This window comes from Corythoichthys intestinalis, chromosome 4 (genome assembly GCF_030265065.1).
Source record: "Corythoichthys intestinalis isolate RoL2023-P3 chromosome 4, ASM3026506v1, whole genome shotgun sequence".
Taxonomy (NCBI): domain Eukaryota; kingdom Metazoa; phylum Chordata; class Actinopteri; order Syngnathiformes; family Syngnathidae; genus Corythoichthys; species Corythoichthys intestinalis.
The window spans coordinates 20,071,617-20,097,838 of NC_080398.1; the positions used below are offsets into that span (position 1 = coordinate 20,071,617).

At 38.7% G+C, this 26,222-nt stretch overlaps 1 protein-coding gene and 1 long non-coding RNA gene across 3 annotated transcripts in view; one reads left to right on the plus strand and one right to left on the minus strand.

Annotated features, from left to right (window-relative positions):
* Window positions 1-5,130, minus strand: LOC130914615 (uncharacterized). Its single transcript, XR_009062973.1, has 3 exons — window positions 4,970-5,130; window positions 2,086-2,471; window positions 1-208 (listed from the first exon to the last, which is right to left on the minus strand). It is a non-coding gene; the product is annotated as an uncharacterized LOC130914615 (long non-coding RNA).
* Window positions 4,729-26,222, plus strand: part of setdb1b (SET domain bifurcated histone lysine methyltransferase 1b) — a 27,730-nt gene continuing 6,236 nt past the window's right edge. Inside the window, exons 1-17 of one of the 2 annotated variants that reach the window (XM_057833971.1) lie at window positions 4,729-4,897; window positions 7,899-8,102; window positions 8,163-8,332; window positions 8,691-8,734; window positions 12,162-12,267; window positions 12,373-12,540; window positions 12,622-12,823; window positions 12,902-12,975; window positions 13,056-13,246; window positions 15,520-15,649; window positions 15,979-16,156; window positions 18,925-19,038; window positions 19,115-19,403; window positions 19,516-19,777; window positions 19,882-19,972; window positions 20,323-20,439; window positions 20,526-20,695. In XM_057833971.1, coding sequence (XP_057689954.1) covers window positions 4,881-4,897; window positions 7,899-8,102; window positions 8,163-8,332; window positions 8,691-8,734; window positions 12,162-12,267; window positions 12,373-12,540; window positions 12,622-12,823; window positions 12,902-12,975; window positions 13,056-13,246; window positions 15,520-15,649; window positions 15,979-16,156; window positions 18,925-19,038; window positions 19,115-19,403; window positions 19,516-19,777; window positions 19,882-19,972; window positions 20,323-20,439; window positions 20,526-20,695 — 2,527 coding nt within the window. In that variant the 5' untranslated portion in view covers window positions 4,729-4,880. The remainder of the gene's footprint in view (window positions 4,898-7,898; window positions 8,103-8,162; window positions 8,333-8,690; window positions 8,735-12,161; window positions 12,268-12,372; window positions 12,541-12,621; window positions 12,824-12,901; window positions 12,976-13,055; window positions 13,247-15,519; window positions 15,650-15,978; window positions 16,157-18,924; window positions 19,039-19,114; window positions 19,404-19,515; window positions 19,778-19,881; window positions 19,973-20,322; window positions 20,440-20,525; window positions 20,696-26,222) is intronic. The other variant, XM_057833972.1, reaches the window with a different exon arrangement.

Genomic DNA, 26,222 nt, shown 5'->3' on the forward strand with positions numbered 1-26,222 from the left:
GACTGTATGTGTTATTTATTTGTTTTTAAACTTTTTAGGTTGGTGTGAGTATACAGCATTAAGGAGTTGAAGTAATGTGCACCTCATTGGACAGGTCAGTTTCCAGTCCCTCTCAAGTGGACCGTCTTGATATCCTCTTTCTTCCTCTTTCCTGTTTAAACTCACAGGCAGTCAAATCTTCCTCACTCGGTATCTTCTTACCAGCAATCTGCAGGTTCAAAGAAACCAAATGGAAAGTATTTAAAAGCCACTGTAAGATGTTATTCACCATATAAGAACACTTATGAGTGGGTGATTTAGCTTCAGTTATTCTCTAACAGTACTTAAAATGTTTGAAAAATTTCGTGATAACATTTCTGGTATAGTTTGTGAAATCAGAACAGAATATTTGTGATTGAATTTTGCAGGTAGTCATTTTTAAAGATCCGTATTACGTTATAAACTGCTGAAATCTTTGTCGTTTTCAGATTTTAACACTTTACATGTACTTTCTAACGATAAATAAGGCTTTCATTTTGCAAAAATGAAAAAAATGTTCTAAAAATCCTTATCATTCACTTACTCTAGCCATGAGATGTTGTATGATATTAGATCTTATTAAATAGGATTTTAAAGAAATATTTGCCTTATTACTTGTAGTTCTTAAAAGATATGTTATTATGAGTTAAAATAATTTGATATTAAAACTCTGTTTTCATTCTTATTCAACTTATAAAATTGGTTTAACTCGTAGGTCGCCATTGTTGTTGACGTCGCAGGGCGGTGACGTCACTGGGTTACGCTGCCGGACTTCCAGAGTATGACTCTAGCCACATAAACATGTCATCTGTTCAACCCTTTCAATTTGAACCAGAGAGGAATATTAATAAGCATGACAGCACTGTCGATATTTCATAAAACAAGTTGCAAAAGCTAAATGAACAGGAAAGACGGGATGAGACGAGACGAAAGTATAACAAAACCAGTGTACTGCCAAAATGCGCTACACCGGCAAAACGTCTTACAAGAGGCGAATTTGACACCCCCAAAGTACTACCATGCGCTTTCAGCTTGTTTTGTTTAGATGCATACAGACAGAACATACTATATATATCTTAAGAAAATACTTAAACATTGTAATATCAAGACAATTAAAAGGTAATAAAAGACTCAATAAAAAACAAATAGTAAGTACCATAATTTTGGGACAATAAGACACGCCTCATAGCCGTCACCCACCAAATTTGCCACGACAACGGCATTTGTTTATAGATAAGCCGCGCTGGACTATAAGCCACAGCTGTCCTCACTGTATTATAGGATGTTTACACCAAAAGATATTAACCGGTAACACTTTATTTCTCAGTGGCATACGACTGTCATAAGACCAAGTGAAGCTTTGAACCAATTGGCTGCAAAGCTTTATTCCTTCAAGAAGCTTCATTTGGCCATTAGTGCTCCCTTGGGGGTGACAGTCAACCTCTGTTGCCACCTGCTGTCAACAGTGTCATCGTCCAACATGTCTCCTAGCATGCACTGCAGCGCTGCAGATGTAAATAACAAATTAATGTTCTGTGCTAATTTGTCAGTTACTGTTCCAGTTGTTTCATTAACTGTTAGTTATGGTATTTGGTAACACTTTATCTGACAGTGGCGCAATGAGACTGTCATTAGACAATCATAATTATGACATAACACTGTCATGAGCTTTAATGAATGCTTATAACAGATGTCATTTTGTGTTATGCGGAAAATGATCTCACTTTTGAGTGGATGTAAAATATCCAAGTTGGACATAAATGGAGTTAGTGACATAATTTGCTGGATGACACTTAATGGCATTCAGTAATGCCCATGATAGTGTCATGTCATAATAATGACGGTTTTATGAAAGTCTTATGATGCCGCTGTCAAATGAAGTGTTACCTATTAACCCAATAAATCAACAAATAAGCCGCAATGAACTATAAGCCACAGGATTCAAAATAAAGGAAAATAGTTGCGGCTTATAGTTGGAAAGTTACGATAGTACTAAAGACTATCGTTAGCCATTTTATATATTGCATCACAATTTAGTATAGAAATTATTTTAACATGCATACGTACATCTCCCCCTGCGTTGTCCTAAAAAGCCCAAGAAAAGGTAGATGGCCTATCCTCGTGATCCCATCAAAAATGAATGTGGGTCACAGGTGTCAATTAGGGGAAGCGTGTGTCCACACATGTCTCAATGCTGCGAAGTGCACACAAGAACTCTGGATTCGGACTCTTTGGAGTGAACAACAAGGTCAACATTTAGGCACCGTTTTCATGGAGCGCCAACTGGCTCCCGTCACCCAAGTGGACATGGATTTCGATCAGGGTTTTGCCTTATTCTTCTTTCTCCTCCTCTGCCTCTTCTTGCTGGTGACCATAATCCGCTGTGCCCACATAGTGCTGGACCCCTACAGTGCCGTCTCTGTCAGCATGTATCGGGAAGAGCAGGGCGAGGCCTGAAAAATGCCAAAAGGTGATATTAGTTTTATCATTTGCACTTTCTATGACACTTAAGTATTTTATTTTAAGAATTGCATAGAAGGTGGCATCAACTTTTCTTGCACAGTCTTAGTGTCCCATCCTGTATTTTTTTTTATCTTTTTTTTTTTTCCCAGCAAGTTCAGTTACTTTTTAAGATCAAGTATGGGAAAAAAATTGCTGTTACTGTTTTTAATTGCATAGGCTGGAATTTCTATATATAAGTTGCTCCCTTTTTGACATTTTATATTATAGGAATGTCAATATACTATACAGTCCCTGACAAAAGTCTTGTCGCTTATCCATTTTTTAGAAACAATTGCTTATAACCTGACTTTTAATTATTCAATTGGTTTCAGAAATTTCTCATATGAAAGCTAAGACCCTCACAAATAATGTTGAATGTGAGATCCAAATTTAATATTTTGTATGGGCTTGAAGGACTGCATCAGTGTGGTTCGGCCAAGAAAGCAGTCTTGCATGCATGCATAGAGTTCATCAAAATTCTTGGGTTTCGTCTTCCATGCTTCCTCTTTCATCCTACCCCAGACATTCTCAATGACGTTCATGTCTGGTGACTGGGCTGGCCAGTTCTGGAGGATCTTGGTCTTTTTTACCTTGAGGAAATTTGAGGTAGAGATTGAAGTATGCGAAGAAGCACCATCCCGCTGCAGAATGTGTCCCTTTTTATGATTAGGAATGTAAGAGACAGCTAAGATTTGTTGATATTTCAGACTATTTATGTTGCCTTTCCACCCTGCAGATCTCTTGCACACCCCCATACTGGATGTAACCCCAGACCATGATTTTGCCACCACCAAACTCCACTGTTTTCTGATTGGATCTCGGATCCATGCGGGCTCCAGTAGGTCTCCTGCAATATTTGCGACGACTGTGATGTAATTCAATGAAAGATTCATCTGAAAAATCCCCATTTTGCCACAAAACAGTGAACCCAAGAATGTTGATGAACTCTGGGAGGCATGCAAGACTGCCTTCTTTGATGTTCCTGATGACTTCATCAATAAATTGCATGAATCCTTGCCGAACCGCATGGATGCAGTCCTTCGAGCCCATGGAAGTCATACAAAATATTAAATTTGGATCTCACAGCAACACTACTTAATTCGCTTATGTTATGTAACGTATTTTTGTATTTGAAGTACATTTTTTGTTCAATTTTCACACTACTTTCTGTAGGCGACAAAACTTTTGTCTTGCCAAAATTTGACCTCTATGTCTTCATGAAATGATAAATCTTTTTTCAGTGAGACAAATATATTTTTGTACATTCATCATCATTTGGGAGGGTCTTAGCTTTCATATGAGCCATTTCTGAAACCAATTGAATAATTTAAAGTCAGGTTATTAGCAATTGTTTCTACAAAATGGATAAGCAACAAGACTTGTCAGGGACTGTAGATTCAATTAAAAATTTGTTTTGGAAACCTTAAGTAAAATGGATTGGACATCTATTGCTGTTGATGTCAGTGAATGAGTTTTTCGGGGGGGGGGGGGGGGGGGGAATCAAATCCTTTTCTCGGTACTTGTGGTGTGTCAAATTAAGATATTTAACTTTAAAGAGATTTTTAATTCTCAAGATTTTTTAAAATTGTTTTAGCATTCTATTCTATTTATAAAAAAAAAATATATATATATATAAATAATACAATTTGAACTATTTATGGAAACTTTCACAGACAAAACTATTTCATTTTTAAAATCAATAAAAAACCATTTTAAAGCAGCACTAGGTAACTTTTCAGTTTTTAGCAGTGCACAAAAGCGGTAGTGTTTTGCCTTAGTGGGGAAGTTCAGAATTTTTGACATCAGGCTTAATCTTCGACTTGGCGAGGGTTTAAGTTGAAAAAATAAAACGTTAGCATTTTAAGCTTTTAAGCTAGCAGACTTTTGCTATGTAAGTTAGCCAATTGTTCATTTGTTGTACTTAAATCTTCATTTATTTATTTATTTTTTTAAATACCTTTTAACGCTCCGCTCAGGCATTTTGATTTTTTGTGTTCCTTATCCGATTACTCGATGATCTGTACTAACTAGTTCATCGATTAATCTACTGCTTAAATAATCGATAGCTGCAGCCCTAATGTGAATGGGAGCAACAACAAAAAAATGGGGGACTACTTTTGTAGACGAAAACAACATATTTGAGCGAACCGCATTTTTGGGATTGTCAAAAAGGTTCAAAGACCGACCGGATTTTCATGGGAGTCAACAGATAGACTTCTCCACCACCCCAACTCACAGACAATCAAACAAACACCGCCCACTCGGATCATCCCGCGAAGCAAAACATGCGCCCTCTAATTTAGCTAGTAGCTACTAGCATTAGCTAGCCCACAGTTTATGTTCAGTTCTCAACACCCAAGATGGACACCGACGAGGGGTCAGTGGTGTATTTTTCCTCTTAATTTGAGCTCCACTGTAGTCGTGGCGACGCATTTGAAAGAAAAGCGACCTGTTGTAATGCTTTGTTGTTGTTTCCCGCATCAGTCGTTCAGCATGGGAGGCGTTCTTCACGCTAATACCCGGCTACCGTGTTAGCCCGTTTGCTTGAAATGAATTAAATGTATGGCCAATGTACGCTGTGTATGCCTTATTGGCTCGCAACTAACGCCAATGAACGTAAATGAGAGTGAAAGGAAAACAACAGAGTCTGACCAAACACAGTGTTTACATTGTTTAAAAAACGCTCCACAATGTGTAACTCGATCATATTTCTCGAAACGCGAGCAGCTGTCCCCATATTCTTTTGAGGCACTTGGACAAAAAATCATAAGTCATGTTTTTCACATATTTCTGTTTGCATCCTCCAAGGGTCGCAGAAGCTTTGGTGGCCCCTTTATTTGTTTCATTCAAAAATACTAAATAAAATGAGGGGGGGGGGGTATTTTGCCCACTGACACAATGATAAAGCCCATTGATTTTTGTCAACCGAATTAGGTTCATTTGTAGTTACAGTGGATTCCAGAGTTTGGTTGAATAGCCAAAAATTTTACCTAAAGAGAAACGTTTCTTCAAAAAAATATTACTCAAGTAAAAGTAGTCATCCAAAAAATGTACTCAAGTACAAGTACAAAAGTATTTTGGTCAATACTCAAGTAGCGAGTAACATTGCGAGTAACTGCTTATGATGTTTGAATATATATATATATTTTTTTCCTCAGCACAAAGTTATATGAACCGTTATTATTATACTGCACTATAGCCTATTACATTAAGTCAAGGTTGAGTAGCCCAAAATTTTACTCAGAGTAATGTTTTTCTTCAAAAAAAATATTCAGGTAAAAGTAGTCATCCAAAAAATTTACTCAAGTACAAGTACAAAAGTATTCTGCTGAATACTCAAGTAGTGAGTAACATTGCGAGTACCTGCTTCTGATGTTTGAATATTTTTTTTAACCATGTTTTTTGTTTCCTCAGCACAGTTATATATACGAACTGTTATTATCATACTGCACTACAACCTATTACATAACCACATTAAATCAAAGAATTAAAAAAAAAAAAAAAATTTATTCTTGCGAGAGAAAAAAAATCTACAGATATCAAGCATCATTTGTCCAAAGAGCATAAGTACTCGCTAGTGGACAAACATATTCATATTATCCTTTTAATGTCATAATATCTCCAGTTTTCTGTGGTCGATTGGCAAATTTTCCAAATAAAAACTGGGACAGAGGTTAAAATCCGCGCTTTCGAGTCCTGTTGATGGCAGTGCTCTGTGTCAAATACTTAATTTTTTACGGTGTTTTAAAGACTCCATATGATTGAACAGGCCGGTGTGATCATACAACGGCAAGCTTGAATCTGATTGGTATAATGGAGTCATGTGATTATTGTTGCGACGTCTCATTGGTTAAACTGGTAGAGCCATTGTTGGCACCTCTGCCCCCCCAAAAAGTAAAATCTAATATGTAGAATAATAAATAAATCTAATAATAAATGTAAATACTAATGAAGCCCAAAGTACACACAGGTTAGCACATTGTCACGTACCTCTGGTGGATTCTTGATGTTTTAGGCAACATCTCATCTTTATTTATTTTATCAAATGATCAGTGCATAATCTTTATAAGATGAACTACTTGACATTGGAGCCCACAGCTGAACCTTTGAAATAATTTAGCCACAGTCCTTGTAAATCTTGTAGTCAAGGAAAAAAAATTAAACTTGTATTTCAAGCCATCAATTTAGAGGGAAAAAAATTAAATTTTCTCCTTTTAGCCATCTGCTACTGGTACAAGTAGTTATTGTTAGAGTTATCCGAAAATGACTTTTTAACCGGTAACGAATATCCTAATATTGTCCAACTCCAACAATCCAATACCGAAATATGATATTGTGGACTTGGCTAACTGTATTGTGATGCATTACTAATGATAAATGTAACAACTTCAAGGTTTTCCAAATAAACATTCTGTGAAACATAAGAGAACAACTTCAACTGAAGTTATGGGGGAAAAGTGCCTATATTATTGCAACACTGTATTTATTGTTGAAATCGAAGTCGAGCAAACATCAGTTTGTTTGTTTTTAATTAAATTCAAAGTACCAAAAAGGCACTTATTGCGTCATCAATGTGTATACGGGTGCACAAATCGACAGATACCGAACAAACTAGCGTCTGACTTCTCTTTAGAGCATAAAGTAAATTGAATTGGCTTTACTGTGGTCATCTTTCTCTTGACAAGAGCACTGATACTTTTGTGTAAAACTGAAAACAACAAAACCTTGTGTCAATTATTTGAAATAAAATCACAAAATAAAGCAAAGTAAACACCACGTGTTAATTTGAATTGCAAGTGGTAACACAGCTTTCACGCAATGAAACAATGTAACCAATTTTTACCACAAATGCAAGCAAAACTAAATATACACATCTCTAATACACTACTCAACGCTCATGGCTCATGAATATAAAACAAAGACTTACGAGCGATGTTTGTATAAGGCACAAACAACATGGTCAGATGGCAAGATCGTCTACACGCGTTGCATACGTTAGCGCATTAATTTATCTCACTCCATTCGCAATGAGCTCGCGTCGACATATGACTACGTCAGCAGAAAGTGCTGGAACTTATCAAAACTAATAACACGTAGGCGCCAGCAAGGGTTGAAAATACACCAGAAACACATTTAGAAAAAAAATACATACACATTAATATGCTACTAATTAACACCATACTGAAAAACATGTCCACAATGTGCATCATTCACAGAATGTGAATGCGTGAAGATAATTAGTTATTACAGCCCCTGATTAAAACTAAAAAAAATTGTTTTTTTTCCTAAGTGAATGGTTAATCAGCAAAGGATAACAAATTTACAATACTGTATAATGAAAAAAAAACAGCATTATCGATACAGATGGATGCTTTCAGAATGGAGGTGGAGGGCTGGGACTCGAGTCTAGAAGAAGAGCTGGGCGTCTCTCTAGACGATCTGAAGAAATGGATCAACGAGATGGTGGAAAAAAGCGAGATGGTACAGAAGAAACGGGCTGAGCTCAACGAGCTAACACAGTTAGTGGAGCAGAAGGAGCGAGAGGAGGCCGCCACGGAGAAGCTCTTCAACGAAGCCAACAAGTAAGTAGTTGTTTTGTCGGCAGTCCTTGTGTCCGCGTGCTTACACACCGTCCTCCTCAGATCGCTGGTGGAGTGTGAGAAGCTAGTGAGGGAGACCTACAAGAAGAATGGCCTGGTCTACAAAAGCAGCTCAGAGGAAGAAGATGGCGGCGGCGAAGGATTGCCATCCTCCGAGGTCATTGAGATAGATGATGACGATGACGACGATGATGTCATTGCTGTCGGTTGTTGTGAGTTCCTTTTACAGCCTAAATTTTTAAAGCCTACGAAAAATAGATGGAAATCTATAGCACACAAAAAATATAGATTAACACTACAGGAATTGGGGTTACATCGCCAGTCTAGGAGGGGAACTTGTTTGTAACCCGAGGGACAACCTGTACTTTGTCTATATATATATTGTTAGCCCTTCCACACCCACCTTTTTTTACATACTTTTTAAAGTATTCCTCATGTTGCTTGTATAGTTTCTCAAATAAGAGGCAAATTTGGTGTTTGGTGGGCTTGCTTCTACCTGCATACAGGACCGGTGTAATGTTATTGTGGTAAACAATTCCTCACTTGCTGTTCTTCTTTTCATCATGCCAGTGGTCCCGCCAAAGACTCCTGTCATTACTATCCCAGATTCAATGGTAAGGGCATTAAAAGCTTGATATTGCTTTAAGTGCTTTAGTGAATTTTAACTAATATGCTGCCAATGAGGGCGTCAGACTTCCAATCTAGAGATGTGACCGAAAATTCGGCCGAAAATAGCTAAAAATGAATTATGGTTTTGAAGACCGAAAGTTTACCACCGAATAGTATGAAGAACCTTTTTGTGATTACGTCATTAAAAAACTGTGAGAAACAACCCGTTTGCTGATGCTTTCTCCGTGGACATGCTGGCTGTTAGCCAGTCGTGTTCGCGACAGTTTTTTCGGCGTGGAATTTTCGGTCACATCTTTAATTCCACCCATTCTGACTGGGAGAGGCTGGCAGTGCATTTTCTAAGATTTGGCACAATTAGGAAGATGGATATTAAGGGTGTAACGGTACATGTATTGGTATTGAACTGTTTCGGTACGTGGTGCTCGGTTCGGAACGGAGCCGCACCGAACGAGTTTCTGACGTAATGTAACCTTTACTTTTCGAGGCTGTGAGTCGATCGGGTTACAGTTTCTTTGTGTAGATTATATTTACTCCCGACTTCTCTACTATAATTAGGACCAACACGGTAGGACAGTATAACCCAGAAACGTCAACGGCGCGACAACGTGGCCGCCGCGAGAAAGCAATGAAACGCGGGCGTTAAAGTAAATCAGCCAATACACACCAGTCGCAGTGCAGCCGTGTGTTAGACGCGGCTCAACGCGACGCACACGAAAAGAACGGCAGAGTTTATTATTTGACGCGAGATGCGACCCTCCTGCGTCAATATCACTACCGGTAGCTAGGATCGGGCAGACCGGAAGTCTCTCGTGTAAAAATACGGTCGAGCCGGTCGATTTTCATACTAATATGCAATTGTAACCCACTTTTTGAGTCCCTCAGATCTCTTGAGTGGTAGATCGGGGCACAGTTGACTTGTCTTTGTTGATTTACTGCTGTCTTCTCTGCTATAATAATAACCAACATGGCCCCGTGTTCAATACAAAACCCTCCAACTACAACAAAACAAGTAAGAACTAATATTCACATAGGAACTAAAGTTATAAAACATAAAATATACAATATAAATGAATACTATATCACATTTGTAAAATATAAAAACATCATGAATAATAGCCCATTTAAATAAAATGAAATGAGCTAAAACACCTGTAATTAAATAATAATACACAGATCCTGCTTACACAATTAAATTTATCAATTTCTGTGTGGCGCTTTAACTTGAGAAAATCGACCAATAAAGCTTTTGAAAACCGTTCGTAAGAAAAATAAAATGATTCATTGAGGCATTTCATTTGTAAAATACATGTTAAAATCTTTTTCATTGGGATTGATTTCTCTTTAGCACAGGACTTCTTTTTTCTTCTTTCTTTCAGAAAGCTGACCAATACGCGGGGTCTGAAAGGCAAATTGTTGTTGGATTATCTTTAAATACCCGCTACTTTTTTAGCAGAATTCTAGCTTTGTATAGGCTAATGTTCCTATTGTTGAAAGCAGAAAGGTGTGTAATAAACAATTAGCACATTTATATTTTGCATTTTGTTTTTTTTTACTGTAGCGAAAATCAACCGAACCGTGACCTTAAAACCGAGGTACGTACCGAACCGAGATTTTTGTGTACCGTTACACCCCTAATGGACATGCATATTTATTCAAATGGGTAGTATGCAATTATGGTCTTTAGTTTTTAAGTTATTGACAACTGAATCCTGATTGGAATATGTTGGTTGCCAATGGGAAATAAAAGTTGGCCATAATAATAAACAAAAATATGTTAGCTATGTAAGCTATCGATTATTTAGGTAATTGATTAATCTTAGAGATTTGTTAGTTCGAATATTTGAGGTATTGGATTACGAACATTTAATGCATTGCAGAATAAATTTTGGCAGATGTAAAACAAAAAAGGTTTTATTCCTGCATTATATTTTTGGGTTGCTAAGAATGCACTTTCAAAAGAGCATTAAATGCGAATACAAAATAAAATTCATGAGTGTTTCTTCAAACTATGCAGAATTGCGCTTTCATTTCACAAGAGCAATGAATGCATTTAAAACTAAATTGAAGTACCTGAGCTCAGCTTCAAATGGTATAAAAAAAGAGGATCTACTGTTAGTACAACAAAAGAACGATTGACTAACTTGAATTGGAAAATGTCCACTAGCTTAAATGCTCTAAAATGCAATGTGTTTCCTTTTTTTTTTTTTTTTTTTTTTTTTAACAAAGCGCTTAAATCGTTCAAACACATATTCCCACAAAAACCGGCTCAATATTCTTCTAAACTAAATAACAAATGCATAAAAAAAACATATTAGCTTAAACAAAAGCATACCTGTTGTTGGTCTTAACAGGGTGCAGCTGGATTCAGCTATGTTAGACGAGTTGCCACTAGAGGGCAGTGTATCCACCCAAAATCAGTTAAACTATTACAACATCACTCTAATTAAGGTAAATAAATCCTCAAAGCGGCAAGTTGAAGCTTTTTTTCTAATCGAATTACTTGAGTTAATCGATTAATCGTTGCAGTACTATTACCAATTATCATCAAAAAGTACCACAGTTTACAGCAGGACTAAACTTTTTTTTGAATACCAGTCACCTATATGTGTCCGTTTATTAGAGTAACCAGACCCTTTTTTTTTTTTTTTAAATAAGTTGTTCATTAAAAACATTGCGATATTGTTGTACAGTGGTATGAAAAAGTATCTGAAACTTTTGGAATTTCTAATATTTCTGCATAAAATCATCAAATGTGATCTGATCTTTGTCAAAATCACGCAGATGAAAAAACTGTCTGCTTTAACTAAAACCACCCAACCATTTGAAGGTTTTCATATTTTATGAGGATAGCATGCAAATAATGACAGAAGGGGGAGAAATAAGTGAACCCTCTGCCTAAGGAGAGCAACTGAAACCAATTTTTACCAAACAGTTTAAGTCAAGTTTGTGCCCAATCACTGATGAGTGGTTTAAAGCTGCCCTGCCCACTATAAAACACACACCTGCTAAGAATTGTCTTGATGAGATGCATTGTCTGATGTGCATCATGGCTCGGTCAAAATAGCTGTCTGAATAACTGCGATCAAGGATAGTTGATTTAAATGTGAAGGTTCACTTACTTATTCCCCCACCTTCTGTCATTGTTTGCGTACTATCCTAAATATGAAAACCTATAAATGTTTGGGTGTTTTTGGTTAAAGCAGACAGTTTTTTCATCTGTGTGATTTTGACATTTGATGGTGATTATATGCAGAAATGTGAGAAATTCCAAAATGTTCAGATACTTTTTCATACCACTGTAGTAACTGCCTAAAATATATTCGTTTCATGTGTCCAATGTAATGGGAAATGAATAGCAATTTAATATTTAACAATGTGGGATAATGATGTTTTCCCCCCACCCTGATTAAGGATACCTCCAGTGCATTGAAGAAAACCAGTGAACAGGTCAACAAATTAGTTCAAATTGTCACCAGGCCTTCAACAGGGGCCTTGCCCAGATCGCCAACCCAGTCAGGTTAGCATATTGTCACATACCTACACTTACAGTCATTCACTTAAACAAACGCACAAATTCATATTTTACTAAACCAGCGGCGCTTGTTATCTTTTATCACTCAAGGTACTGCTGCACCACCAGCTGTTATCGTATCTCAGATTCTGACTCAACCTGCGGGCCAACCCAGTCCCAAGAAAAGGGAAGATGAGCTCCGAGTGGGCATGAGCATCTTGGGGAAGAAACGCATGAAGACCTGGCACAAGGGCACGCTCGTTGCCATTAACGCCATCGGTACGGGACACATATTCATTTTAAATTATCACGTTAATGATTTAGGACTGACCCTTTTAATATTGTTATGCACTTCTTCAGGTTCAAATATGTTTAAATACAAAGTGAAGTTCGATAAAGGCAAGAGTCTGCTCTCTGGCAACCATGTGGCCTTCGACTACAACCCCACACTAGAAAGTCTGTTTGTTGGGGCCCGTGTGGTGGCCAAGTACAAGGACAGCCACCAAATGTGGCTCTATGCAGGGATTGTAGCTGAGATGCCCAGCACCAAGAATCAAATGAGGTGGGTGGGCCAGGTCAAACCATGCTTGAAAGACAGAGGGCATTTAAATTGATACCTGGCGTCCTGTTCGTCTCTCAGGTTCTTGATCTTCTTTGATGACGGCTACGCTTCCTACGTCAACCTACCAGATCTCTTCCCTGTATGCAGACCATGTAAGGGCCCATCCAACAAATATTGATAAGGCTCAGACCAGTCCAAATGTGTTATTCTTTCAATCAATGATTTATTTCAGTGAAGCGTACCTGGGAGGACATTGAGGACGCGTCATGCCGAGACTTTATTGAGGAGTACATCACAGCGTATCCCAGTCGGCCCATGGTGCTCCTCAAAGTGGGGCAGTTCACCAAAACGGAGTGGGAGGGAACTTGGTGGAAAAGTAAAGTCGAGGAAGTGGATGGCAGCTTGGTCAAGATCCTCTTTCTGGTACAAAAAAACGTTTATGTATTCAACCCTTACAGGGAACTCATTTAACTACATGCGTACCATTGACGGCGCGAGACGTGCAATCACTTCTGACTGCCTCCCAGTCAAAATAGATTGGACATCTAGTGCTATCAAAGGCACTAAAAGATGAGCATTCAAATCCAGTCTTCTGGTTTCAATGAATTTGACGAACAATGACATCAACGGCACACAATGAATTAACCATAATGAAAATAAAAAACTTAAGAGCAATGGTTCTTAACTAGGGTTCGGTGAAGGTTAAGAAACCCAGAGCCCTATTTTGCACGAAGACTAAATCTGGCAAAGTGTTGTTTTAGACCAGGTTTTGGACTGGTTTGCCCTATTTTACAGGCTTTATTCCATTTCTTTCAAATGCTAGCCCTTCATCTGATTGGAGGGGAAATCGCTTTGCTCAGTGGAAGCTTGACTGGACTGGCACTTGGTATGAGGAAGTATAGCAGATCTACAGACAGCATGATTTGGGTAGATAATTAAAAAAAAAAAAAAAAAAACCGCGTCATTTTACGCCATGAAAATAGTATGTGATGTAAGGATGTGACAATAAAATGAGAATGCAAACATGAAAACAAAAAAGGAACAGTGTGAAATGAAATTAGTTTCATTTCATTTACCGACGGGAAAATCAACAGCAAAAGGCAAAACTATTTGTTGTAAATTTACAATCTGGAAGCAATTTGAACAGGAATTCACTGAGATGTTAGCTTGCTAGGTTTTGAATTTGTAAAAAAATGGCTTTATTATTAAATTCCGAAGGGTTCTCTGAATGCACCTGTGAAACTCGTAGGGTTGTGTACCGTTAGCAAGGTTAAGAACTACTGCTTTCGAGTGTAACCGTAACCGCCGTAACCAATGTGTATTTCTGTTTTTATTTATTTTAATTGAAGTAATTTAGTTTTTTTTAATATTCTATTGCTTTATAATTTTTCACAACTAGCAGTATGGATGGGTGAAAAAGGGAAGATGGGCATTTTCTATGCTAATTTTCTTGTTTCGGATTAATTTTCACACTGAATGGAGACCTAAAGAAATCAAACCCACCTAAGAACACTCACAGAAACATAAAGTACAACTGGGTAAAACTTCGTCAAAATCAGCCCAGCCGTTTCGGAGTCCGTAGGGAACGAAGACACAGACACACACTGACAAAGTTCCATTTAAAGTGGTATAAAAAAGTATCTGAACCTTTTGGAATTTCTCACATTTCTGCATAAAATCGCCATCAAATGTGATCTGATCTTTATCAAAATCACACAGATGAAAAAAAACAGTGTCTGCTTTAACTAAAACCACCCAAACATTTATAGGTTTTCATATTTTATTGAGGATAGCATGCAAACAATGACAGAAGGGGAGAAAAGTAAGTGAACCCTCTGCCTAAGGAGAGCAATTGAAACCAATTTTTACCAAACAATTTAAGTCAGGTGTGTGCCCAATCACCAATGAATGGTTTAAAGCTGCCCTGCCCACTATAAAACACACACCTGGTAAGAAGTGTCTTGATGAGAAGCATTGTCTGATGTGCATCATGGCTCGGTCAAAAGAGCTGTCTGAAGACCTGTGATTTGTATAAAGCTGGGAAAGGATACAAAACCATCTCTAAAAGTCTGGATGTTCATCAATCGACAGTCAGAGAAGTTGTCTACAAATGGAGAGAGTTTGGCACTGTTGCTTCTCTCCCAAGGAGTGACCGTCCACCAAAGATGATGCCAAGAGTTCAGCGCAGAATACTCAAAGAGGTAAGAAAGAACCCTAGAGTGTCTGTTAAAGACTTACAGAAATAACGGGCACATTCCAATATCTATTTGTACACACCAACTATATGTAAAACTATGGCCCAGAATGGTGTTCATCGGAGGACTCCACGGAGGAAGCCACTGCTGTCAGAAAAGCAGCTACAGGAAGCGTCTGGTTGAAGTTTATTGCTGCCAAAAGAGGGGCCACAAAATATTAAATGTGATGGTTCGCTTATTTTTTCCCCTGCTGTCATTGTTTGCATACTATCCTCACTAAAATATGAAAACCTATAAATGTTTGAATGGTTTTAGTTAAAGCGGACAGTTTTTTCATCCGTGTGATTTTGACAAAGATCAGATCACATTTAATGGTGATTTTACGCAGAAATGTGAAAAATTCCAAAAGGTTCAGATACTTTTTCATACCACTGTGTATTTACTTAATACTACTACTACTACTAATAATAACAAAGTTGCTTCTTATGAACTCTACACCAGGACGATAAGAGGAGTGAGTGGATCTATAGAGGCTCTACCAGGTTGGAGCCAATGTTCAACTTGAAGATGACCACCGCCAACACTCAGGAGAAGAAGCTAGCTGGCCAGCAGAGAACACGACCCAATATGGGTAACAAATACTTGCATACATGGATACAAGTGCATACAATTGCAGCTCATTGGCCTGTAAAAAATCCAAAATGTAGCAGCACTGGACTATAAACCGCAAAGTTATAGGCAGGTGGGAAATGTAGCGGTTCATAGTTTATAAATTACGGTAATTTTAGTGTACAGTATTAAAACCCCAAAAAGATTGAACCGGTAGCAGGTGGGAAATGTAGTGGTTCCTAATTTATAAATTACGCTAATTTTAGTGTACAGTATTAAAACCCAAAAAAGATTGAACAAAATTGAACAAAATGTCTCATCTTAATGCCTTGCTTCTTGTTTTGGTCCCAGGTGCATTGAGAAGTAAAGGCCCTGTAGTCCAGTACACCAGCGATGGCCATGTTGGGGCCACTTCTGTTGCAGCCTCTCCCATAAAGATTGTTACTTCCCAGAGTGTGGTGTCACCTCAAATCCAACAACCAGCAACAACCACAACAACCAGTCTTCTCACTCAATCACCACGTACTGAGTAAGTAACAAAAAATATGCTATATATGCTTTTAAAAACACGTTTAATAAAACAACACTCATCTTGACAGACCCTAACAGTAACGATTTCCACAAAAACATTCTCATAGGGCGCTAATGTTTAGTGCTATGTAATACAATGTCACAGCTTAGTACACAAAATTTTCTCTGCCAAGTGTGAGTGTGGCAGGAATAAGTAAGTATGCAGCCAATCATCTGTCTGTTTTTGTGTAAAAGGAGGCCAGGAACTTGGGCAGAGTTTAGCAGACACAATAGAGCAGTGAATCAAGTTAATACATCAGTTAACAAATTGATCAATGGTAGGCAAAAGGGTTGTTTCACCAATGTCACAATGGTCACGTGACTCCATCCCAACAAGAACCGAAAACAAGAAAGATGCAGCTATCAATTATTTTAGTCGATTAATTGATGAACTAGTTAGTTCGAATAATTAAGTAATCGGACTAAACTGTTTATGTTGGTCTTAACAGGGAGCAGCTGAATTCAGCCATGTGCAATGAGTTCTGTCATACTCACCGTTTTCACTAGAGGGCAGTGTATCCACCCAAATCAATAAAACTAAATGCAAACACTTTCAAAACAAACCATGACAACACCACTTTAATTAAACGAATAGTCGAAGCAAAAATTTAATTTGAATCTTTTTTTCTAATCAAATTACTCTATTTAATCGATTAATCGTTGCAGCACTAAATCTCAGTTTAAACTTGTAACTCACTTGTGAGTAAAATATTTAAATTTGGCACTTCCATATTATTGCAATACGTATTTATTCACAATTTGTACAGGGTCCCAACTTTTTGGGAATTTGGTTCGTATCTCAAAGCGATGACATCTGTAGACAATGCGTGTATGCCTATACTCTTAAAAAACATAAAACACACTTTTGGAAACATCCAAGTTCAGGATTTTAAATTTATTAATCAGCTGAGGTGTGCGAAATTTCCGATTCTTAGATTATTAGCGGTTTGGCTGTGGAAGATTCGAGAACGATTCACAAACATCCAAGTTCCGATTATTGAAATATGCCAAATGAAGCGGAACCAAAACACATTCAGCGCTTTCTTCTGGAGGCAATGATGAACGAACGTAAATATCATGCTCAACTCATGCCGCTAGATAAAAAAACATTAATACCTGACTGAGGCCGACAGCCGCTACAAACTACGCCCACATAATGCTACTGCAGATATCACATGTATATAGAGCTAGATGCGAAATGACACTCGGTGGTGTTGGCACATTTATAGAAAACTAGATGCGAAATGACACTCGCCGGCGTTAGTAAATAGACCCCATCTTGAAGCAGTAATCTTCTCTGGAATGCTGTTGTAGCAAACCTAATTAACTTTTTATCTAAAATACTCCTAAATCGGCAAAATCTTGACTTGAATCTATCTTTAAATGATGAAACATTTTTAAAACTTTCACATGTTGAAAGTAGACAGAAGGAAAATTATGGGGACAATAACGGGACAGTTTTAACAACTTCAACTGTTGATTCACAACATTAAATTAATTGTTTAAAGCTGCTGATACAGAACGGTGACTTGAGTATTTTATTTACGTTTTGAACTGTTAACTTGATACTGAAATAGTAATTTATTTAAGCCTGAGAGGATTTTTGTACAATTCTTGTAACTAATTTATGGAACATTAAAAGCAGCTAACAGTGGTGAGCGGGGTGTATCAATAATCGAATCGTAGCCTCTGAATTGTAATCGAATCGTTAGGTTCCCCAAGATTCCCACCTCTAGTAATCAGACTTGTCTGTCTTGTGGGGTGCCACAAGGTTCGACTTTAGGGCCTGTTCTGTTTGCACTTTACGTTTTACCTTTGGGATCGATTATTTTAAAAAAACACAATACATCTTTTCATTTTTATGCCGAAGACTTGCAGCTGTATTTGCCTTTGAGACCCAATGAACAAACTACCCTCACTAAATTAATGGACTGCATTCCTGATGTGAAGCAGTGGCTGGCACAAAACCTTTTGCATCTTAACGGTGTGCAATCCACGATGAATGCTCTTACACCCAACTCTGTTTCTCTGACTCCCTATTTTAAGATGCACATAAAAATCTTGGAGTAAAATTTGATAACAGGCTCGACTTCGAAAAAGATTATTTCTGTTGTAAGAGCAAGTTTTTTCCACCTCTGTCATTTCCTTAGCCACCTTTTCTTAGCCGCCATGAACTTTAAAAAGAAATTCATGCCTTTATCAACTTAATCTGGACTACTGCATTGCACTTTATGTTGGTCTTCCGAAGTCCTCTTTTTCGCATCTGCAATTTGTTTAGAATGCTGCTGCTCAATTTTTAACTGGTATATCCAGACATGAATATATTACCCCCGTGCTATCGCCACTCCACTGGCTTCCAGTTCATTTTAGAACTGATTTTTAAACTTTTACCCTCCTACCAGTCGAAGATTTTAATCTTCCGTAGTCCTGGCAGGACTCTTCATTCCTCCAGCCAGCTTCTTCTGCAAGTTCCAAGGTCGAGTAACAGTGGTGTGATCGATCTTTTGCGGTTGTGCCCGCAGGTTGTGGAGTAGCCTGCCCCCTGACATCTGGACATTCACTAATCTAGGCTGGATTTGATTTGATATGTGCGTGTACTATGTACCACATCCTTTTTTTGACGGACAATAAGTGCGATGACTTCATATGAAACCTCTCCTATAGGTGGTCCATCGGCTATTAGGAAATACGTAATTCTAACCAGATATATGTGTTTTCTCTACATAGTAACAAACATCAGATGGCCAAGAAGAGCACTTCACCGTTCATTCCAGGTGTAGGCGGCACTCATGCCTCAAAAGTCATGCAGTCTCTCACATCCACCCCTAGTACAATGCCAAGGTGAATAGCTCACAGCACTATAATCAACAATTAGTAGCAATGGAGCTGACCTGAATGTATCTTTTTATGGGGAAAGAACGATCACTCCCGCAATCACCGCCGTTCCAGTTACGTTGTATCCACGACCGGTGACCACTCTTGCCACTACGCCTGTAGCGGCCCACCCAGTGGCCACCATCCCACACCAGCCGTCATACCGCGCCCCCACAGACCGCATCTTCTACATGGAGCACGTCTGCCAGCCTGCCTGTTTGAACCGGGTGCGTCCGGCCAATCGTGACATGCACCGGGGCAAGAACCCGCTCCTCATACCATTGCTGTATGACTTCAGACGCATGACTGGGCAACGCAAAGTGAACCGCAAGGTGGGCGTGAACAGATGCAGTCATTTTGTTATGATGGATGAGTGTGTTTTGTGACAAAGGAACCCTCTTTTTAATGGTTTTCTTAACCGATATATCATTCTTGCCACCGTAGATGACCTTCCATGTGATTTACAAGGCCCCTTGCGGCCTCTGTCTACGTAACATGGCCGAAATCCAGCGCTACCTCTTCCAGACTACCTGTGACTTCATCTTCTTGGAGATGTTCTGCTTGGACCCCTACGTGCTGGTGGACCGTAACTTCCAGCCGCTTAGGCCCTTTTATTACATAGCAGACATCACTGGAGGAAACGAAGACATCCCGCTCTCCTGCGTCAATGAGATTGATTCCAAGCCGCCCCCTGAAGTTGCCTACAGTAAGAGCAGAATGGATACAGTCAACGACTTATTGATTTAAGCCTCAAGGTTGACAAATGTGATGAAAATGGAGAGATTAATGAATTTGCTTCTTCTTTTTCAGGCAAAGAGCGTATTCCTGAAGATGGAGTGTTCATCAACACAAGTACAGACTTCCTGGTTGGGTGTGATTGTACCGATGGTTGCCAGGACAAGTGAGTCAAGATGAACGTCGCATCTTCAATTTTCTATTGCACTGAGGTTCTGGGGATATGGGTTTTCTCCAGGTACTCCAGCTTCCTGCTACTTTCCCAGAACATTATGCATCATAAACTCAATGTCGGCCCCTTCATTCCATTTGAATTGGGAGAGTGATCCCAGATGAATGATGATGAATGATCCAAGTTCCCAGTTCAAATGGATTGGACGTCTAGTGCAGTACTAATATGGATTTTTTTGGAAAGTGGCAGGACGTTAGAGATTGCCCAGATGAGTAAAACCATTACTACACGGTGTTGCTCAAGGTATACTTTGTATTTTCAGAGGCTTTGTGTCTTCATTCCAGGTCCAAATGTTCTTGCCACCAGTTAACACTGCAAGCTACTGCTTGCACTCCGGGTGCACAGATCAACCCAAACGCTGGATTTTTAAACAAGCGCTTGGAGGAGTGCCTCCCCACAGGGTCAGAAATTTAAACATAGCTTGACAGAATTGTAGCACATAACATATTTGGGTACTGAACTCCCTTTTTTCCCCACTACTGCTCAGTATCTACGAATGCAATAAACGGTGCAAGTGCTGCACTCAAATGTGCACCAACCGGTTGGTGCAGCACGGCCTGCAAGTGCGTCTTCAGCTCTTCAAGACTCAGAACAAAGGCTGGGGTATCCGCTGCTTGGATGACGTGGCCAAGGGCTCATTTGTCTGCATCTACGCTGGTATGTCACTTGCTGATTTTTCACCTGTAGGGAAGAGCGAACACTAAACACGACTTATTACTTCAGTTGCTCGGAGACTTAGAACTGAAAATATAAATAAATAAATACAACACCCCCATGTTAGTACTACAAGTGCCACACTATAGAACGCACCACCCAAATTTAATAAAATCTGAGGAAAAATACTAAGCTTGAGAACAATAAACCGATACGACCGGATATCCGGTTTGACAGGCGAGCGATACGGCTGTATCGCTAGCAAACTAACCATTCGACAGTAAATAGCCAGTAAATCTTAGATGTATCGATAGTACAACAAGGACTCGGCTATCACGAGCGTAAAAAACGGCTATCAGCGTTCATACCATTGCATTGCTAGTTTTACGTACCAAGCAATGTGTAAAGGCAAGACATAATTAGCTTGTACTTCAATAATGCTGCGGAGTGCCTTCCCCACTGCTCGACCCCATGGATCGTCGCACTTCAAGTGAGACAGCACACATCACATAACATGCAGGCATCAAAATCTCTCACCTTTCGGCGAAATTCGCCGTTTTGAACTCAAAAAGGGCGACCTACGTGAATTGCGTAGATCCGAGGAGAAATTCTTTTTGGGGGGGGGGGGGGGTCGGGAGGTTTTATTTAATTATTATTATTATCATCATGTGATTAACTTAGTACGTAAACTGAGCACTTCAGAACACAGTCAGCAAATCCTACTAGATGCTTCGCTGACGAGAACCAATCATCGGCCCAAGCTGCGTTCCATTATTCCAAACGCTCGCACTCCTTACGCGTGTACATGGAGTGCTCCGAGAGCCTTTGGTTGCATTGCAAAGCTGCGAAAACAAAAAGCAGGCCTTATCCACATCGGGGCAGACCAGAGCGCAGCATACACACTTGCCTGTATTTGCCAGCAGATTGAATTTGGTGAGTAATGGTTTCAATCGTTTTCACGTTTTGCGATATAAAAAAGTTACTGCCATTCGTTGCTGCTTGCGTTGAACACTGCCAGAGCTAGCCAAATCTCCCATGAAAAAAAATAGCTCCCGTTAAATTGGCGTCAAGCTTGGGTATTTAGCGGTAATATAAACGAAGAAACACACTGTTGAGTCAAATTAAGCGGCATTCTCTCGGGTGGAGGGGGCGCCTCACATCGCTCCCGTCGTCGGCCGGAGACGCGTTATTTTCGGCTTGGATTTGAGCTGACGGCCGGTGTCGGAACAACAGCGGCCCTACGAGTGGTGGGAATGAGTCCTGCTTCTTAAAGCTTTTCAGAAATACAGGGATCCCTCGTTTTTCGCGGTTAATGGGGACCAGAACCCGCCGCAATAAGTGAAAACCGCGAAGTAGCGCCCCAACCCCCCCCCCCCCCCCCCTCATTTTTTTGTGCGTGTTCAATGCATTTATTCAGATTTTACATTGGAAAAAAGATACATATATATATATGACATGTTTTTTCACTTTTTTCACCAAAGTATCATTTATAAATGGTTTTCAAGCACTTCAAAATGTAAGAATTATGATAAGTTTTAAACATGTTACTGCCCCACCGAATTATTTTTAAACAAGAATAAAGTAGTTATAAAAATGCTTGGCTTTATTAAAAGCTTCATAGTGAGTCTACTCAAACCCTCTTAGGCTTTGGTAAACGGTGATTGGCACATGTGCAAAGTTTTTCGTTTTATATATATTTTTTTTGTTTGAAGCAACTTATTTGATTGAATAATAAAGACACAAATGTCCTAGCCAAAATGTGGCCCAAACGCAAAACATTACTTAAATGGAAAAATTTGTTTCAATCAAGAAAAAAAGTTTTCAAATGCTTTTTTGTCTCAAATTTATTATTGCAATCAAAAACATTTTTTTTTATTGAAGCTACTTTTTGGGATTAAAAGTATATACTGTATTTTGATTGAAGCAACTTTGTTTTTTGATTGAATAATAAAAACACAAATCTAACTCTATCGTTATTGAGTGAGAAAGAAATTAAGGAAGCTCTAAAACTAAAAGCCACCGGGGAGTCTGTTTGTTTTTTTAAATATTTATATTTCATTACATAGACATGCGTCGTAGGGAAGGGAGATTGAGGGATAAAAAAAAGGAGTTAGATGAGGCTGCTAAAGGCAGTGGATACCTCATCAGCTGGGTGAATAGCAGACCTGGTAAGAACAAGTTTGCAAGGATAGTCGGGTATTAAATCCAATTATAAACACAATTACAATGCTATTTTTCTATAAGATTTTTATGTCATTGCTTTATTAATCATTAGGTGCTAGAGTTGTTAAGTATGGATAATAATGAAATAATAGTTTTAAGAAAACTGTGCTGTTGGTGGCTCAGTGACCATCTGATGTGGTTTGTTCTCAGATGAACAAGTTGAGGAAGGAAGTTTTGATGCAGAGGTTGAAGGAAGAAAAGAGGCAGACTGACTGAGTCACAGCCAGAAAGTGTTGATGACAGTTTTGATTTCCATTCACTGTTGCCCCCTCCCAATTAAAGTATGTCACAGTCGCAGCCAGTTATTATCTAAAGCTGGTTAAAATTTAAGTTATGTTGTTTTAAGGTGTATTAAATACTTGTTCATGTGCCCCTTTTGATCTAAGAGCACCCACCCCTCCACCGGTCTCTGCATGGCCCTGCTGAAACACAGTGTGGGTCGACAGAGCTCAATATTTTGTTGGGGTGTACAATACAGTGTACTGGAACATATTTCCTCCACACCCTTCTCACCTTTTTAACCCCTGACCCATTTTCATGCCTGAACATGAGCAGCCACCACTCACAGTCGTGGTTGCCTCAACCTCCCATCATGCATTTCGATCATGACGGGCGTGTCATAACTACGCCAGAGCAAACGAAACCACAGTCGCGCATGCTAAAACAATGGACAAACAACACGACCGCTGATGCCGGCTTGCCAGGCGGAAGTTACGAATGACAGCGATTGATTTCCAACGCACATCGGACTTTGAATTCAAGACTGCAGCCAGATTTCTATGGGACAGAGATCGTGAGTTTTTAACCCAGAAAAATAACCCGCTACACTGGCACGACCTGCTGGCGATATTGTTTCCACGAAACGGTCTACTTAAACATGAACATGTGGATCAGTTGATTTTCCTCAAGAAAAATCTGCCCTTCAAAAAAAATATGGACAGTGATGAGGAATAAAAATGTGGAAGCACAGGCATAAGTGAATGACTTTGCTGTGAACAAGGTTAAAATAATGATTATTGACCTATCTGGCTAAAATGCCATGTTTTTATTCCCCCAATTACACCAGAAGTAAAGAATAATAGCATTATGCTTTATTATTTATTTATTATGATAACACTAGCAGGTTTAATTATTTTTTTCTAGATCTTCTGCATATAATTTTAGTTTGTAAGATGTTTACGTTGAAAGGTTGCACTTAAATTACATACCTCTTGTGTTTAACCCTTTAACACCTAAGCCTATTTTGGCCGAATTTGCATGCATTTGATGTTGCCTTTATATTTAAAAGAAAAAATTGTTTACAATGGTCAAATTGGGTCCCTTTTTTCAGGACACCTTGAACTTCATGTCTAAACTGTTGTTTTCTTCACTGACCAATTATAATCCACATTTTGGACCCAAAAAGACAAAAAAATCCCAAAATCTTTTTTCAAAATTTGTAATGTTGACGTCCCATTGACAACCAAACATGCTCGACCAACCGTTTTGAAGCTTGATAATATTTATTCAACTTGTTAGGATAAACATTCAATAGAAAAAAATAAGATTGAATAGTTTTATGTTTGACAATTCAACACAAACAGCAGGTATGGTCATGGGCGTTTTTGGCCTTTACACATACTATGGTCAAAACAGTCTATATAGTGTGCAAAATAGTGAGAAAAAAATTTATATATATCATCTAACACAAAAAGGGTTAGGAAGATATCTCTTTGTGAAGTTAGGTGTTGTACCCATCACCTTATCAAAAGTATATACGTACATGCAATCAAGCTTCTCGCACACACATCTACATAAAACTTGAAAAGATTATAGTGAAGAAAAAATATATATAACACTGAAAAAAAAGTATTTTAAAAAATATTGACAAGTAGTTCAATTCAAATTTTTCAGGCATGCGGCCCAATAAAGTTTTTTTTTTTTTTTGCGCACAATAAAGCTTCTTCTTGAACAGGTCATGGAGCTGCGTCACACACAACGTCACACAGCTTACTCTTTCGCCGTTTGCGCTCTACTGTCACTTCTACTCGCCGAGACGCCGATTCATCAGAGGAAAACAACGACAAATACGACTCATCTTCTTCCTTGAGTTAATGAAATAATGCATTAGCTTGTGCTAAATGTAGTTTTAGATTCATTCTGCACGTTTCAAAGTCGCTCGCTCAAACCTACTGGTGTTGTGCAATTTTCGGCACGACACCGGCCGCTGCTTGCTTCGCATGCCTCCCTTTCAATAGTTGGCGCCTCGCTCGGAAATTTATTAAAAATGATCACATTCGGTTCGTCCTTCCTGACATCACAACGACTCTTGAGATAAGTAGTCTTTTGTGCTGCTTTCGCTTTTGAAAAAGGACAAGAAATGATGGAAATATGGAGATGGATACATGGTCCATGCAGCGTTTTAATGCATATTTATGAGTGCAATAAAACTATAAAACTCAAATGACATTATCTCCCGTTTTTCTTGGCCGATTGACTTCAAATAAAAACTGGTGTGGACATCAACTTCTGCACTTTCAAACGAGACCAACCAGCAGCACGTGGGTGATGTAATTACAGCGTGACGAAGCTTCAAAGATGATATACGTAAACGCGTCGCTGCCGACACGTTCGGTGTTAAAGGGTTAAAACACCAGGAAATACAGAGATTGAATTACTGCACTTTATTGTTGTCTGTCACTGGAGTTTTATTTTATTATCAATCCCAGCCAACAAAATGATGGTCATCTAATTGGCCTTATTTTTTTTTCATGTCTCAGAAATAAACATACATTGGTATGAACTTTTGTTGTCTAATTTTGCTTGTAGAAATTTGGTCTTTTTTTATGCGTTTAAAATACTGTAAATATTAAGAACAAACAACAAATGTATACTATCGTATCGTTTTTACACTGTATCGAACCGTATCGTTTTTAAACTGTATTGAATCACTCTGCCTTAAAAATGTATCGTTTTTTTAATCGAATCGTAACCTGTGTATCTAGATACATATCGAATCAGCTTCATGCCAGAGATTCCCAACCCTAAAAAATACAGCGTATAAGTCGCACTTGACTATATGGCCTATGGTTCCTCGTTTTAATATGGAATATTTACATTGAAAGATGTTAGAATGACTTGTCAAAAATTCCTTGACCAACCAAATTAACATGATCATACTGAGTTGCGTCCTCCTCATTCATATGAAGCTGCCTGTCAAGGCTGCCGAAGCGTGTCATCCTTCCCATTTGTGTGTTCACAGCTTGTCTGAAGTCACAAAAGCAGTGAAGTTTAAAGACAGGTCATTACAATTATGAAGAAAAATTTA